At 40.4% G+C, this 14,605-nt stretch overlaps 1 protein-coding gene across 2 annotated transcripts in view; it reads left to right on the top strand.

Annotated features, from left to right (window-relative positions):
• ATAD1 (ATPase family AAA domain containing 1) overlaps positions 1-14,605 on the top strand; it is a 39,008-nt gene that overhangs the window by 7,649 nt on the left and 16,754 nt on the right. For both annotated transcript variants that reach the window (XM_045025597.1, XM_045025596.1), the window contains exons 2-5: positions 4,204-4,377; positions 8,139-8,237; positions 8,693-8,813; positions 10,973-11,173. In XM_045025597.1, coding sequence (XP_044881532.1) covers positions 4,216-4,377; positions 8,139-8,237; positions 8,693-8,813; positions 10,973-11,173 — 583 coding nt within the window. In that variant the 5' untranslated portion in view covers positions 4,204-4,215. The remainder of the gene's footprint in view (positions 1-4,203; positions 4,378-8,138; positions 8,238-8,692; positions 8,814-10,972; positions 11,174-14,605) is intronic.

Raw genomic sequence — 14,605 nt, 5'->3', positions numbered from 1 at the left:
GCAGTGGTTCTTTGCATGGAATGTTAGTTTGTGCTACTGTACCTGCCCTCTAGTGTATATCCTATAGTCTTTATATGCTTTTGATATTGGGCAGATTATTTGGGGAGAGTCCCATGAGAGACCCTGGATGTTTTAAAAGCAGAGAAGGCATGCTGTAACCTCTCCTCCAATCTTGTGACCTCCTGATGTGCTTGGTGTGGTCTCTGACTCTTTTCAGACAATTTTGCCACAATAAAAACAATGTTATTTTTATATTATTATTATCGGAAAGAGAAATGACACTATTAGTACCTTTTTTTTTACATTTATGTAAGAAACTATGTGTAACTTAATGAAGACTTCCATTATAAGCGAGCCAGGGGGCCTGTTTAGGGATTAGGATTTAAGATAGCCAAGGGCTGTATTGAGGTGATTGGTATTACTGTGACAGATTCTGAAGACTTGATTACCAATGATTTTGGCACTCATAACTGCTGATTAAAGAGGGGATGATGGAAAGGGGAGAGGGATAGGTCAATGCTCAAACTATTGAGCTGTTAAACCCAGGGTTGTGAGTTCAATCCTTGAGGGGCCCTTTAGGGATTGGTCCTGCTTTGAGCAGGGGGTTTGACTAGATGACCTCCTGAGGTCTTTTCCGACCCTGGTATTCTATGATTCCAAGAGAAGGTTATGAAGTACACAGATATTTGAGCCCCCTCATTTAATCCATGGTGTGCACTGGAGCCATTTTAGGAGGAGGAAATGCCTAAAAGGGTTTGAGGTAAGGTGGTTGCCAGTATGCTTTGTTTTGTGGTAGCAGCTCAGAGGCTACAGTTATGGATCAGGTCTCCATTGTATTAGGTACTGTAGCAATAAAACAAAAAGATGCTCCCTGATCTAAAGAGTTTATAATTTACCAGGAAAATATAGCAAATGGAAGAGAGGGAAGGTCCTGAATAAAAGCACTCAGCTTACATCTTGAAAAGAGGAGCATTTGCTCTTGCAAAGATGTCCATGGAGAGAGTCAATTTTTTTTATGAGAAGATAAGCAAAGTATGTCTTGGGAGAGCAAGAGAAACCAGAGCAGCTGCCCAGTTTTGTATGCTTGTAGAAGGCTCTTGTACAGGCAGGTAGAATGGTGCAACAACAAACAAAATTAAAATGCAGCCATTGGACAGACAAAACTTTCTTAGAGCAGTTAATCAAACGTTCAACTCTTTCTCAGTGAACTGACAGAAAAATCCACTAAAATACATTGGGCAAAAGGTCTTAAAATACACCTCTACCTCGATATAACGCTGTCCTCGGGAGCCAAAAAATCTTACCGCGTTATAGGTGAAACCGTGTTATATTGAACTTGCTTTGATCCACCGGAGTGCGCAGCCCCTCCCCCCCGGAGCACTGCATTACCGTGTTATATCCGAATTCGTGTTATATTGGGTCGCGTTAAATCGAGGTAGAGATATAGTTTAGAAAAATTAACAAAAAAGCCAGTTTTCAGTTTAAAAGCTTTTCTTACAGTGTAGTATTTCACTGCAAGTGATTTGATCATGCAGGGATTGCTAAATAAGCATCTTATTGGAGATTCTTTGGTGTTGAGTGATTATTTTTATGCCCTTTGCTTCAACAAACCAAGTTTAACAAAATCAAACTGTCTACATGATTCTAATGAGTTAATCTCCTAAAAAGGCAGGCTTTATCTCATGTGTAAGTATATATACTTGGAAATTTAAGAGTAAAATATATTCCTAAAAGTAAAGATGACTTTAAAAGAGTTTAATTAAAAATTGTTTTAGTGCTCAGTATTAGAACATGTTAGCCAGCTCTAGCAGTCCTCGGGTAGGCATTGAACTGTAGTGTTCTTTTATTGCGGTCTGCTGAATCCATATATGTCAGTCACGCAGAACAGAATAGCATCACTGTCTTAACATGAGTACAGGATCTTTGCATGTATGACTGAATAGCAGTTAGCCAGGTGAGGAAAAAAAATAAGGGTACTTTGGTTCTAAATCATCCAGTTTGGCCCTGGCTGTCAGCTCAGTTTGGAACTCAGCCATGAAGCAGCAGAAATGGTTCATGTTGCTAAAGGATCTCTTATTCCGTCACCCGAGACCACTGGTCTCCCATTTTTTTATACTCAAGATCACTTTTTGAATTTAAGGGCAACCCAGGATCTTCCCTGAGGCCCCTTCCCTGAGGCACCCTGCTCCCCAAAGGGTGCCCTCCCATTGCTTGCTCTCCCCTACCCTCACTCTAACCGGGATGGGGCAGGAGTTTGGGAGGGGGTGCGGGCTCTGGGCTGGGAACGAGGAGTTCGCAGTGTGGGAGGGGGCTCTGGGCTGATCCTGGGACAGGGGTTGGTATGCAGGAGCGGGTGAGAGGTACAAGATCTGGGAGGGTGTTTGGGTGCAGGAGGGGGCTCCGGGTTGGGATGAAGGAGGGGGTATGGGGTGCTGGCTATGGGAGGGGGCTCAGGGCTGGGGTTTGAGGTGCAGGAGGGGGTTTGGAGTACTGGCTCCGGGAGGGGTTGGGGTTACCTCTGTCAGCGGCGCAGCAAGGCTAAAGGAGGCGCCCTGCCTGTCGCGGCCCCACACCGCTCCCAGAAGGGACCAACGTGCCCCTGTGGCCCCTGAGTGGGGGAGGGGGACATGTGGCTCTGCGTGCTGCCCCCAAAATTCCCATTGGCCGGGAACAGGGAACTGTGGCCAGTGGGAGCTTTGGGGTGGTGCTTGCAGGTAGGAGCAGTGCCTAGAGACCCCTGGTCCCTTCCTCCAGGCAGCGGGGGCATGCTGGCTGCTTCCAGGAGCGGCGTGGGGCCGCGGCAGGCAGGGAGCTCTGCTGCACTGCAGCGGCCAGAGATTGCGATTGACTGGGAGAGTCCCCAGGATCGACAGGTTGGCGACCACTGCCCTAAAAAGGAAGGCATCAGTGGCTGAATGAGGCTGCTGAAAGTTTTCATACTTGAGACCCTCCTAGTTCAGTAGCACATAGTCCTGGTCTACACCTAAAAACTACATTGACCAAGCTACCTTGCTGAGGGCTGTGAAATTTTGCAACCATGTGATGCCTTAAGTTGAGATTTCCTTCACTGGAGAAGCAGCTAGGTCAACAGAAGAATTCTTTCACTGACCTAGCTACCGCCTCTCAGAGGTGGATTACCTACATCGATGGGGAAAAAAACCCTTCTGTTGATGTAGGAAGAGTCCACACACTCCAGAATAGCTGCAGCACCATAGCTGTGCTGCTGTAATGTAGACATACCCATAGATGGTATCCTTCCACTGACCCCCAGATTCCAAATCTGATTATTATTTTTTTTTTAACATGTTAGGACCAGGAGAATTTATTACTTCTCCATATGGTGTCACACGTCTCCATATGATGGAGACTGCATCGCCTAAAGGAACTTTATCAAGGGATAAAGGTTGGCTTCAGAGAAGCCAACAATAGAAAATACTGTAGTTAAGTCTGCTACAAAGTCAGCATTTACAACCTTCTGGGGAACTGTACAAATCAAGAGTACAGATGTCTTGTAATGGATCCAGCCTACAATTCTCTACTTTCTAATACCCAAATGTGGACTACAGGTCTTAAAAATGTGACAATGAGACACATACAAAAGTAGTAGAGGAAGAAGTTTGAAATACTGTGTTATATCTTTCTTTAACAGGCAGTTCTTTTCCTTGTCTTTTTGAGTCAACATTTTTGATGTTGTTAAATCACAGCAATAAAACAGCAGTCTTGAATAGGAATGGGCTAAACTTGGAACTAAAATGTGGCATGTTCCTATTAGTAAGATGTTGTATGGTTGAAAGGAAGGCAAAATTTTTAGGAAACAACTTTTCTGAAATGAGGACCTTCTTGAATACATTAAAATACAGAAGCAAGGATTCAACTGGTTGTCTTTTGTACTCTAACAGAGGTGAAAATGAAACCCGATGTTGACTAAGCATTTAACCCTTTCCATTCTAATTTTTGTGCTTCTGTTTCCAGTTTGAGGATGATCATAAGTTTACATATTGTCAATCACAAGTGTGTCCTTTAGTTGTTTAGTTCCAGATTTAACTAATTAGTTTAGCAAGAAGTTACATATGCGCTTGTGCCACCACTGTAAAAATAATCTAACTGTTACATAAGTGGATAAATATTTCTAAAATGTTTTTTAAAGAAAATAAAGTGCATATTTTTCAAGGCTAAAGCTTTTTTCTTCTGACTTCTGTTTAGTATTAAATCAAAATGGTTCATGCTGAAGCCTTTTCTCGCCCCCTGAGTCGGAATGAAGTTGTTGGTTTAATTTTCCGTTTGACGATATTTGGTGCGGTAACTTATTTTACCATTAAATGGATGGTAGATGCAATTGATCCAACCAGGAAGCAAAAAGTGGAAGCCCAGAAACAGGTAAGACCAAACTTTCAAATTTTTTTGCTTTCTAAGAGCACTTTTATACAAACCACTCTGTATATGCACAGAAGCCAGTTCACCAACTGCTGAAGCACATTTAGGACAGGGATTGAAAGAACCCACTCAGTAGAAATGAGTGGGAACATTTCTCTGTCAGGTATTATGGCCTAAGGTGTCGAACTCTGCAAAATTTAAACTTTAGTTTAAAATCAACTTTCTAGCTCATATGGTTGTGAAAACCTTCCAAACGTAAAGTGATGCAGTGTTGTCTTCCTCAAGTCTGCAGACAGCTACACTACCTTTTATGCAGCTAATAGCTTTGCTTAATTAGCAGCAGGGTGAAATTAATACTCTGTCTCACTGCTGCTGTTTAAAACTTTGTGAGCAGCTGTAAAACTAAAGAAACAGTCTAATTCTCTGGTACTGCTGCAGCTTTGGGGGAATTTGAGTTAATATAGGCAGTCATAGCAGATGTAGGATCGATAGGAAGAATAATAAGAGGCCAGTATGGCTCCATCAGGAGCTCTTTACCTGAAAAAAATCAAAAAGGAATCCTACAAAAAAAGTGGAGACATGGATGAATTGCTAAAGAGGGGTACAAAAGAATAGCACAAACATGTAGGAATGAAAACAGAAAGGCTAAAGCACATGAAGCAGCAAAGAGTCCTGTGGCACCTTATAGACTAACAGACGTTTTGCAGCATGAGCTTTCGTGGGTGAATACCCACTTGCATCTGAAGAAGTGGGTATTCACCCACGAAAGCTCATGCTGCAAAACGTCTGTTAGTCTATAAGGTGCCACAGGACTCTTTGCTGCTTCTACAGAACCAGACTAACACGGCTACCCCTCTGATACTAAAGCACATGAGTTACACCTATCAAGTGACAGAAGGCAATAAGAAGAGATTCTTTAAATACATAGGAGCACAAGAAAGGATGGGGAAAGTGTAAGTCCTCTACTTAGCAGGAAAAGAAGAGCTAATAACAGATGACATCAAGAAAGCTGAGGTGTTCATTGCCTACTTTGCGTCAATCTTCCCTAAAAAGGTTAATGGTGAGCAGATACTCAACACAAGAAATATTAACAAGGGAGACTGGAGGCAAGCCAAAATAGAAAAGACCAGATTAGAGTATTTAGATATGGTAGATGTATTCAAGTCGGCAGAACCTAATGAAATTCATCCTAGGTACTTAAGGAACTAGCTGAAGCAATCCGGGAGCCCTTAGCAATTATCTGTGAGAACTTCTAGAGAACGGGTGAGGTCCCAGAAGACTGGAGAAGGGCAAACAGAGTACCTGTCTTTTAAAAAGGGGAACAAAGAGGGCCCAGGGAATGACAGAGCAGCCTTACTTTGACACCTGGAAAGATACTGGAACAAATTATTAGACAATTAATTCATAAGCACCTGGAAGATAATGGGGATAAAGAATAACTAACATGGATTTGTCAACAAATCTTGCCAAACCCAACCTAATTTTGTTCCTTGGCAGGTTTATTGCCTGGTAGATAGGGAGGAAGCTGTCTATGATATGTCTTGATTTTCATAAGGCTTTTGACACAGTCCCACATGACATTCTCATAAGCAAAGTATGAAAATGTGGTCCAGATGAAATGATTTCAAGATGGGTGTACAACTAGCTAAAAGAGTAGTTATCAATGGTTTGCTGTCAAATGGGAGGGGAGGGCGGCGTGGCATATCTAGTGGTGTCCCGCAGGGGTCAGTTCTGGCTCTGGCACTAGTCAATATTTCCATGAATGACTTAGATAATGGAGTGGAGAGTATGCTTATACAATTTACAGATGACACCAAACTGGGAGTGGTAGCAAGCACTTTGGAGGACAGGATTATAATTCAAAATGACCTTGACAAATTGGAAAATTGTTCTGAAATCAACAAGATGAAATTCAGTAAAGACAAGTGCAAAGTAGTTCACTTACAAAGGAAAAAAATCAAATGCACAACTCCAAAATGGTGAATAACTGGCTAGCTGGAAGTATGCTGAAAAGGGGTTATAGTGGATCACAGATTGAATCAACGTTGTGATGCAGCTGCGAATTAATCTATTTCTGGGGTGTATTAACAGGAGTGTCATATAAGACATGGGAGGTAATTGTCCTGCTCTACTCAGCACTGGTGAGACCTTAGCTGGAGTATTGTGCCCAATTCTGGGCACCACACTTTAGGAGAGAATCAGGAGGAGAGCAACAAAAATGATAAAAGGTTTAGGTCAGGTTTCCTTTGAGGAATGGTTAAAAACCTGAGTGTGTTTCTTCTTAAGAAGATTGGGGGGGGGGGAGGAGGAGAAAGAGCAGGAGCAGATCTGATAAGTCTTCCAAGTATGTTAAGAGCTGTTTAAAAAAAAAAAAAGGGACAGTGATCAATTGTTCATATCCACTGAAAATAGGATAAGTAGTACTGAGCTTACTCTACAGCAAGAGAGATTTAGGTTTGATATTAGGAAAAACTTGCTAACTAAAAGGGTAGCTAAGATCTGGATTAGGCTTCGAGAGGTTGTGGAATCCCCATGATTGGAGATTTTTAAGAACAGGTTGGACAAACACCTGTCAGGGGTGGTCTAAGTTTACTTGGTTCTGCCACAGCTCAGAGGGCTGGACTTGAAGACTTCTTGAAGTTCCTTCCAGCCCTACATTTCTATGATTCTCTACAGCAGCTAAGATGCTCTGGACAGGAGGGAAGAGACAGAGACAAAAGCCTTCTCAGTGGGTAGAGTGGTTGGAGTTTTAAATTTCGGTCACCTACTAACCAGAGGCTGATAGTCTTCAAGCAGAATCTGTCTATAGCACCCTAGTAGCAATCCCACATCCTCCCCATTCCCGGTACTTCTGGGAAGCAGTGGGATAACCTGGACCTGGCTATTTCATTTCCTCCCTCCTAAGTCTCTTGCATCTATCTAAAGTTTAGTCTTTTGATTAGTAATTGGTATAACTTTTTCAAGCCCTGGTTTAAGACGGGAAGTGAACACTAGCATATCCAACTGCAATTTTGTATTTTACATAGTGCCTTGGTGCAAAGGACCTCTAGATAAATGGCGTATACTTATCCCATCATCTTGGCCAAACTAATTAGAGTTAACTCCCTTCATGGGTTCTTTGTTTGATAAGAAGTGGTCAGGACCACTCTCCAGCATCATTTAACAGACTGTGTCTTTAATGCAAACTTCTTTATACTGCTGGGGCAGTGCTTTTATACAGGCAGAGGGAGGAGTACCCCCTACTGCAGAGGTCGGCAACTTTCGGCATGCAGCCCATCAGGGTAATCCGAACATGGGCTGCGAGACATTTTGTTTATGTTGACTGTCCGCAGGCACGGCCCCCTGCAGCTCCCAGTAGCCACAGTTCCCCATTCCCAGGCAATGGGAGCTGTGGGAAGTGGTAGCCACCACCCATTAATGTGCCAGTTCTGAAGGACTGAGACAAAGCAGGATTTTTATGCCTTTTCAGTCTTGGATGTGTCTGCTGTGAGTGGCACTCAAAGTATTGTCTATGTAATTTTTTGATGTGACATTTGTCAGAAATGGAGACCATTAATTAATTAGCTTCACATAGGCCACTGAGTAGATAGACAGTAATGCCTTTTTATTGCAAAGGACTCAAGCCATATTGAACGAATGACTTCCTATCTCGTTTCTAGCTCCTAACTTCCAACCCCCAAAATAGCAACTGCTTAAAGTCTGGTTTTAAACTATTTAACCATTTTCTTTTTCTAATGTTCATGGCTTCTGTTCTCTCTTTCTAGGCAGAAAAACTAATGAAGCAGATTGGGGTGAAAAATGTCAAGCTTACTGAATATGAAATGAGCATTGCCGCACATCTAGTAGACCCTCTTAGCATGCATGTAAGACACTATATTCACTGCTCATTTTCCTCTCATTACTCCTATAAGAAGTTTGGAACTTTATGTATGTATAAAATAGTGCAACATTTGATACATGGAAGCTCTTAATAGTGTCATTGGTAGTCAAATCTATCCTTCAACTAGGAATTATATTTTCATAAATATAGAACTTTGAAATTTTAAAAGCTCATCATTGTCCCAAGTGGAAAATAATTTTCTACCAGGAAATCTTAACTGCATCATAGAGAGAAACCTGCATTTTTCTCTGCATTTTGTTACATTATATATAAAAATTAAATTTACGTGGTTTTGAATATGAGATTTCACAGTGCCTTTTGTTGTTGTTGTTTGTTTAATGATTCCTTGGAGGCCATCTGGGAATCAGGGTTATGTTTGCTGGCTGTGGGTATGATACATACATTAACTTTTTTTCCAATACTGTTTTTGTACATCAGGTAACCTGGAGTGATATTGCAGGTTTAGATGATGTCATTACAGATCTGAAGGACACAGTCATTTTACCTATCAAGAAGAAACATTTGTTTGAGAATTCCAGACTCTTGCAGCCACCAAAAGGTAAGGAGAAAGCATTCTAGATCAGGAGTTCTCAAATTGGGGGTTGGGACATCTTAGGGGGACGCAAGGTTATTACATGGGGGGTTGCGAGCTGTCAGCCTCCACTCCAAACCCCACTTTGCCTCCAGCATTTGTAATGGTGTTAAATATATTTTAAAAGTGTTTTTAATTTATGGAGGGGGTGCCGCACTTGGAGGCTTGCTATGGGAAAGGGGTCACCAGTACAAAAGTTTGAGAACCACTGTTCTAGATATAACTTGTCTGTGGTTTCTTTTATTAACAAAAATTGTAATGACTTTCTAGGACAAAAAAAAGTATTTAAAATTTATGCTTTCAAAATGACTGTTCCAGACAAGTTGGGTATTATCAATAATAGCCTTGTGTTAAGGAGAAGGGTCAAATCACAACCTGATATTTAAAGTGTAATTCCTCAGAATGGTGTTTTTCTATCACCCTAATTATGAGGATTGACATTATACAATCACTTCTTGCTTATTGCCTGAGGCTTTTTATTTCTTTTGTGAGATGGCCATTTGTTTATGTTTAGTCTAAGATCTTTGCACTACTTCACAAACGGTCTTCAGTTATTATATAATGTTGATTTTTATTGAAGTCATATCCATCCATGTTCTACCAATCCAAATACACATTTCCAAGAGACATCCAGCTTGTGCATTAATTCTGGATTTCTGGTGGTGGGTTTTTTGTGTGTGTGCTCTTTACATTTAGTTTTGCTGAGATCAGATATAGCTCTATGGTATATGCTAGGAAATGTTTTCACACTTTGATAAGGATACCAGTGCACTGATAGAAACGAAGGCCTTAAATGAGAAGATTTACTGCAAGCTAATTTTGCAGGTCCCTTTTGACCCGGACCCAGATTTCCAGTAATCCAGGCAATAAGGGAATGCAAGTGTGACTATGTAGACCCTTCCTCCCTCCTTCTCTGGTGTTTAGTTACATAAATTCACTGCCAACTTAACACAACCTAAGAGAGAAAAGGTCAAAAACCTGCTCTTATTTATAGTGTTGTAAAGTTGAACTGTCTCCACTGAAGTTCTTAGGTCCAAATTTTGCTTTCATGTACATGAGTACAAGGCAATTGTGACTAAGTAGTTAGATAGGAGGACAAGAGTATAAGGCTTCTTGTTGATAGAAAATATCTCTTCCATCTTTTCTTTGTATTATGTGAAAGCCTTCTTTGTATAATTAATTACTGTGTACATCTATCAATTGTCCCTTTAAAATGTTCAGTTCCATTTTGCTTGGAAATAAATGTTTCAGTTTTATACAAAATTGTCCGCTGTTAATAATTCATCGTGGCTGGAAAATTGGTGTTCTCTCATGTGCTTTAATAAGATGATGAAAGGAGTATTTATGTAGACCTTCCAAACAGACCATGTCCCTCAATTTGATCAGTCATTTAATCATGAAGCTGGGAGATGCATCTCTTAAGTAATTATCCTTATGTAGATGTAGAAAGCCTCAAACATTTAAATTAAGAAAAAACTAACTCACCAGCTTCTGCAGCTGTGTTTATAGAGAACACCTATTTAAGTCTAACTAAATAAGAAAACCTGTTCACTACAGGAAACTGTAATAAACTGTTTGACTAATTTTAGAAAAAAAATTGAGATTAAGTACTTCTAAATAATATGCATGGAATTTTTAAAAAATGCTTTTAAAATATCTTGTATGGCTTTCCCTACCTCATTACAGATTTTTTTTCAGGAAGGTAGAGTGACTATAAACAAAGCCCTAGCAAATGCCTCAAGTAACCAAACTGAATTGTTTTTCCCTCACTAGCTTGTTTGAATCATAGTAATGTAGAGTGTTACTTATAACTGTATAGGCACAAAACAAAGCTTCAGATGTTTCTTAAGTTTAAAATGAGCTGTTATGTATTAACTCTTCACTAAGAAACAAAGGTAAAGCTCTCTTGAATAATTTGAAATTATTGCTTTTTTTAATATTAAGACAATAAAATAATTGCAGGAAAATTGCGTACATGGAGTTTGGTGGTAGTTACTGAAAGGTACTCAGATGCCAGCCTTAGGGAAATCTAGATAGAATGTGAGTTCATACATGGCTATGTTAGTCACACTGGGGTCTTTCCTTCCTTCCAGTGACCCTAAAACTTTAATACTGTTATTTTTCAGGAGTACTTCTCTATGGCCCTCCAGGTTGTGGTAAAACTCTGATTGCCAAAGCTACAGCAAAGGAAGCAGGTTGTCGATTTATTAATCTGCAGCCTTCAACATTGACTGATAAATGGTATGGGGAGTCTCAGAAACTGGCTGCTGCTGTCTTCTCCCTTGCTGTAAAACTCCAACCTTCCATCATTTTTATCGATGAAATAGGTAACGTACATGCCTTTTTCTTAGTCATAGAAATGCAACATTAAAAAGTGCAAGTTGATGTATCTGATGATATCACTAATTCTCAGAAAACATTTGTATTGGCATACAGAACAAAATGGTAATAAAACAAGATTTAATAGCGTAAAAAGTATTGAAGAGCACCCCTTGCAAAGTAGCATGTCTCATATTGCAGAAGTCCTCTGATAACTTCACTTAAAATTTAACTCTTATCTCTATACAATGTCTTTCTTAAAGAGCCTTTCCTTAAAAGCTTTTCCAGCATTAGTAGTTACTGTTTGTGAATTTACACCTGGGGTTAGTTATAGGAGAAATAACACAGTGAACTGAAGTTCCCAGTTTAAGTGTCAATTCTGGAAATATATGTTGGTGGGGTATAGCACCACTGTTCGTTCGTTCTTTCTTTCTCCCTGGGGTTAAGTTGGACCTTTTTGGAAGCTCATGTTTAGAGAGAAAAGGCTTTCCTGAAATGCGTAGTTATCACTGGAAGGCCTGGGCAGATTAAACTAGACCTTCCACTGGTAGAACGTTGAGGAAGCTAAGGGCTTGGAATTAGAAGACTGCAAAGAAATGGGTGGTTAGAATTAACAGAACAGTCATATGGTACCTGTGAAGAAGACATCTGCTTTGTCCCAGACCTCCCTACATATCAGTTCATCTCTTATAATTACTTTCCTAGCAGATTGGGAATAAGTTGGTCATAAATGTAAATTAGATTCCTGGATAATCTTCAAACTGCTTCCAGTGAAAAAGTGAGGCAATGAAAGACCTAAGCCTGAATCACTGAAGCAGCTGAAAAGGGAAGCACAGAAAAATCTAGCCTAGGATATCATGGCATTGAAAGAATTTCTCAGACAGATAGGATTCAATCTCAAAGGATATTTGTGGCCTCTCTAAAGATGTATGGGATATCAAATCCCAAATGGTTTGCTCAGGAGAAAGATAGTATCAGCTTTCTTCAGAAGCTGCTCCATACCATATTTAAATTGGCCCCTGTAATGGGCTTCACTCACCGCTAGGGTGCCTCGTCTTGGCTGCTGTGGGGATTACTCCATCCAGGTCTGTTCCCCCCCCCGATAGTTGCTCACACTGTTTCCCCCTTGTTCTCTCTGTCTCTGGAACTCAGGTGCTCCCTCTTCATGACTTAGCCCTCTGACCAGGTAACTGTGTAGTCCTTTCTTTCCAGGCTATCAAAGCCCCACTGGATCAGCTGTCTTCATCTGCTGTCTTCCACTTTCCCAATGGTTGGTAGAGGAACCTGGCCCAGCCTGCTAATTTGGGTTCCAGTCCCAGGACTGTATGTCCAGCAACTATGGTCTGCTTGCTGTTTCCCTGGACTCCTTCTTACTTCTGTTGTGGCTCCCCTGCTCTCTGGGTTTCCTAGCCCAAACTCCTTCCTTCCAGGGAGTAATTGCAGACTATCTAGCTCTGTAGCTTTAAACACACCTCAGTTCCCTTTCAGCTCCTTTCCGCTGCCAGCTTCCTGATTTGTATATCTGCCCTGCATGTTCCTTCTCAGGGGGCTCTATCATCAATCAATCTTTGAAGCACTGGCTGCACCTGGGGGAGAGCCAATCAGGTTAATTGACCTCACTTAATCTGCTCTGCTTTGTGTGGGGTAGACATCACCATGGACCCCAGCTGCCATTAGTTATTGAAAGGGCCCATCAGATGCCTGGTACTAGAAGGCAGGAATCTGACAGGCCCTGACCCATCATCTTCAAGCTGCTGAAGTTCAAGGATAAAATAATGTTAATGAATGCTGCCAGAAATGCTAAAACCTTATGTATAAGGGCCACAGAATTTCTCTTTTTTTCTGACTTCTCCTCTGATCTTAACAAAAAGACCCCTGCGTTCAATGGCATATAGCAAATCCTATGGGGAACCACTTTCAGATGCAGCACCAAGTACCCTTCCACCTTCACTGTGGATTTAGCAGGTTTCACAAGATTCTGCAAACCCCCCCCCTCTGAAACTTGGCAGACACTTCAAAGACTGAAACCAGATTTGACCAAAAATAGCAGATTTTTTTTTCCCCATCATGAAAAGCATACCTCAACAAATTTAGAAATCAGTTTGTTTTTCGTATATATTCGTGTGGATATGGTAATATTCACTTATATAATCTTCCAACTCCGAGCAGATAACCAGCTAGGCTGAACTCTTCCGTTGACCACCTTTTGGAACTGAGCTGTAACAACTGTATAGCACTGGAGAGAGTAACAGATTAACACTAAACTGGATGATACAGCACTACCTATTGATTGTAGTATTATCTGCACTGATCATCACAACTTGCACAGCTAGACAGAACCTCTTCACTAGAACCTCTGATGGATCATGTTATGTCTAACCACAAATCCCTTGGAACAATCCATACTCCTGATATGTAACCTTAAATAGCACTAGTTATTCAATTTTTACAGGACATCTGACATACAATTAATATGAAACTTTTAAATATATATTTAGATTTTGTACTAATTGATATTTGATTTATCAAATTACTTAAATATATTTGTGTTTAGAATATTATTATATAATATAGGAAGGGTAGGAACAGAGGGAACTGAAGCAGTCAGGGATCTGAACATGCCCACATTGGCTTGTTTTAAGTCTGTGAGGTTTTTTTTGTTTTCTGTTACAAATATACTTTGGAAGACACTTATTTAACTATAGAACTTTTTGTATACCTGACACCCTTAGACACAGTTGAAGGCAAAAATTCACTCAAAACTAACCAGTATCTCATATGTATAAACACAGATAGCAGCCTAGAGATGTGGTATTACAATATTAGTGGAGACACATATGTCTTTAAAGTAAGGTTATACACCTTAAAATTAGGGTTGTTGATTAATCACAGTTAACTTGTGCGATTAACTAATCCTATCATTATTGAATGTAGTTGACATTTTTGGAGATATCTCTGGTTTTTGCATTAACTGGAAAAAATCACAAGCAATGGCTAAATCACCCAAACAAAAAAGTTTCTTCTCAATTTCAGTATTTTCCCTTTAAAATGTGCAATGAAATAACTTATTCGGTAGTTAAGATTTGTCCTAATCTTCATAAAGTTGCTTCTGTAGATATGGACTATATATTAAAAGAAATTTCCAATCATGTAGAGAGGTGCATCTTTTCCCTCTGTTCTTACTGGGGGAGAATAGAAATAGCCAAAATGAATATCTAAGATTGATATATAGCATTAGTCTATTGCTTTTCAAGGTCTCTCCCTCACTCTTTGCTTGAATAAAAAGCTTATCGTGCAATTTATATGGGATTTAAATCTTTATTACCCAGCATTCCAAATGCTTCCTGATGTAAGGTAGTTCCCCTCCAGTGGTTTTGCATATACACCAGCCTGGTTTGAAATAGAAGGAGGCTTAGCCATGCCATTCCCGCTCTTCTTCT

The sequence above is a fragment of the Mauremys mutica genome, chromosome 7, assembly GCF_020497125.1.
Source record: "Mauremys mutica isolate MM-2020 ecotype Southern chromosome 7, ASM2049712v1, whole genome shotgun sequence".
Classification (NCBI taxonomy): domain Eukaryota; kingdom Metazoa; phylum Chordata; order Testudines; family Geoemydidae; genus Mauremys; species Mauremys mutica.
Note: the sequence above shows the minus strand (reverse complement) of the source record. Positions and strands in the feature narration are given on the sequence as shown.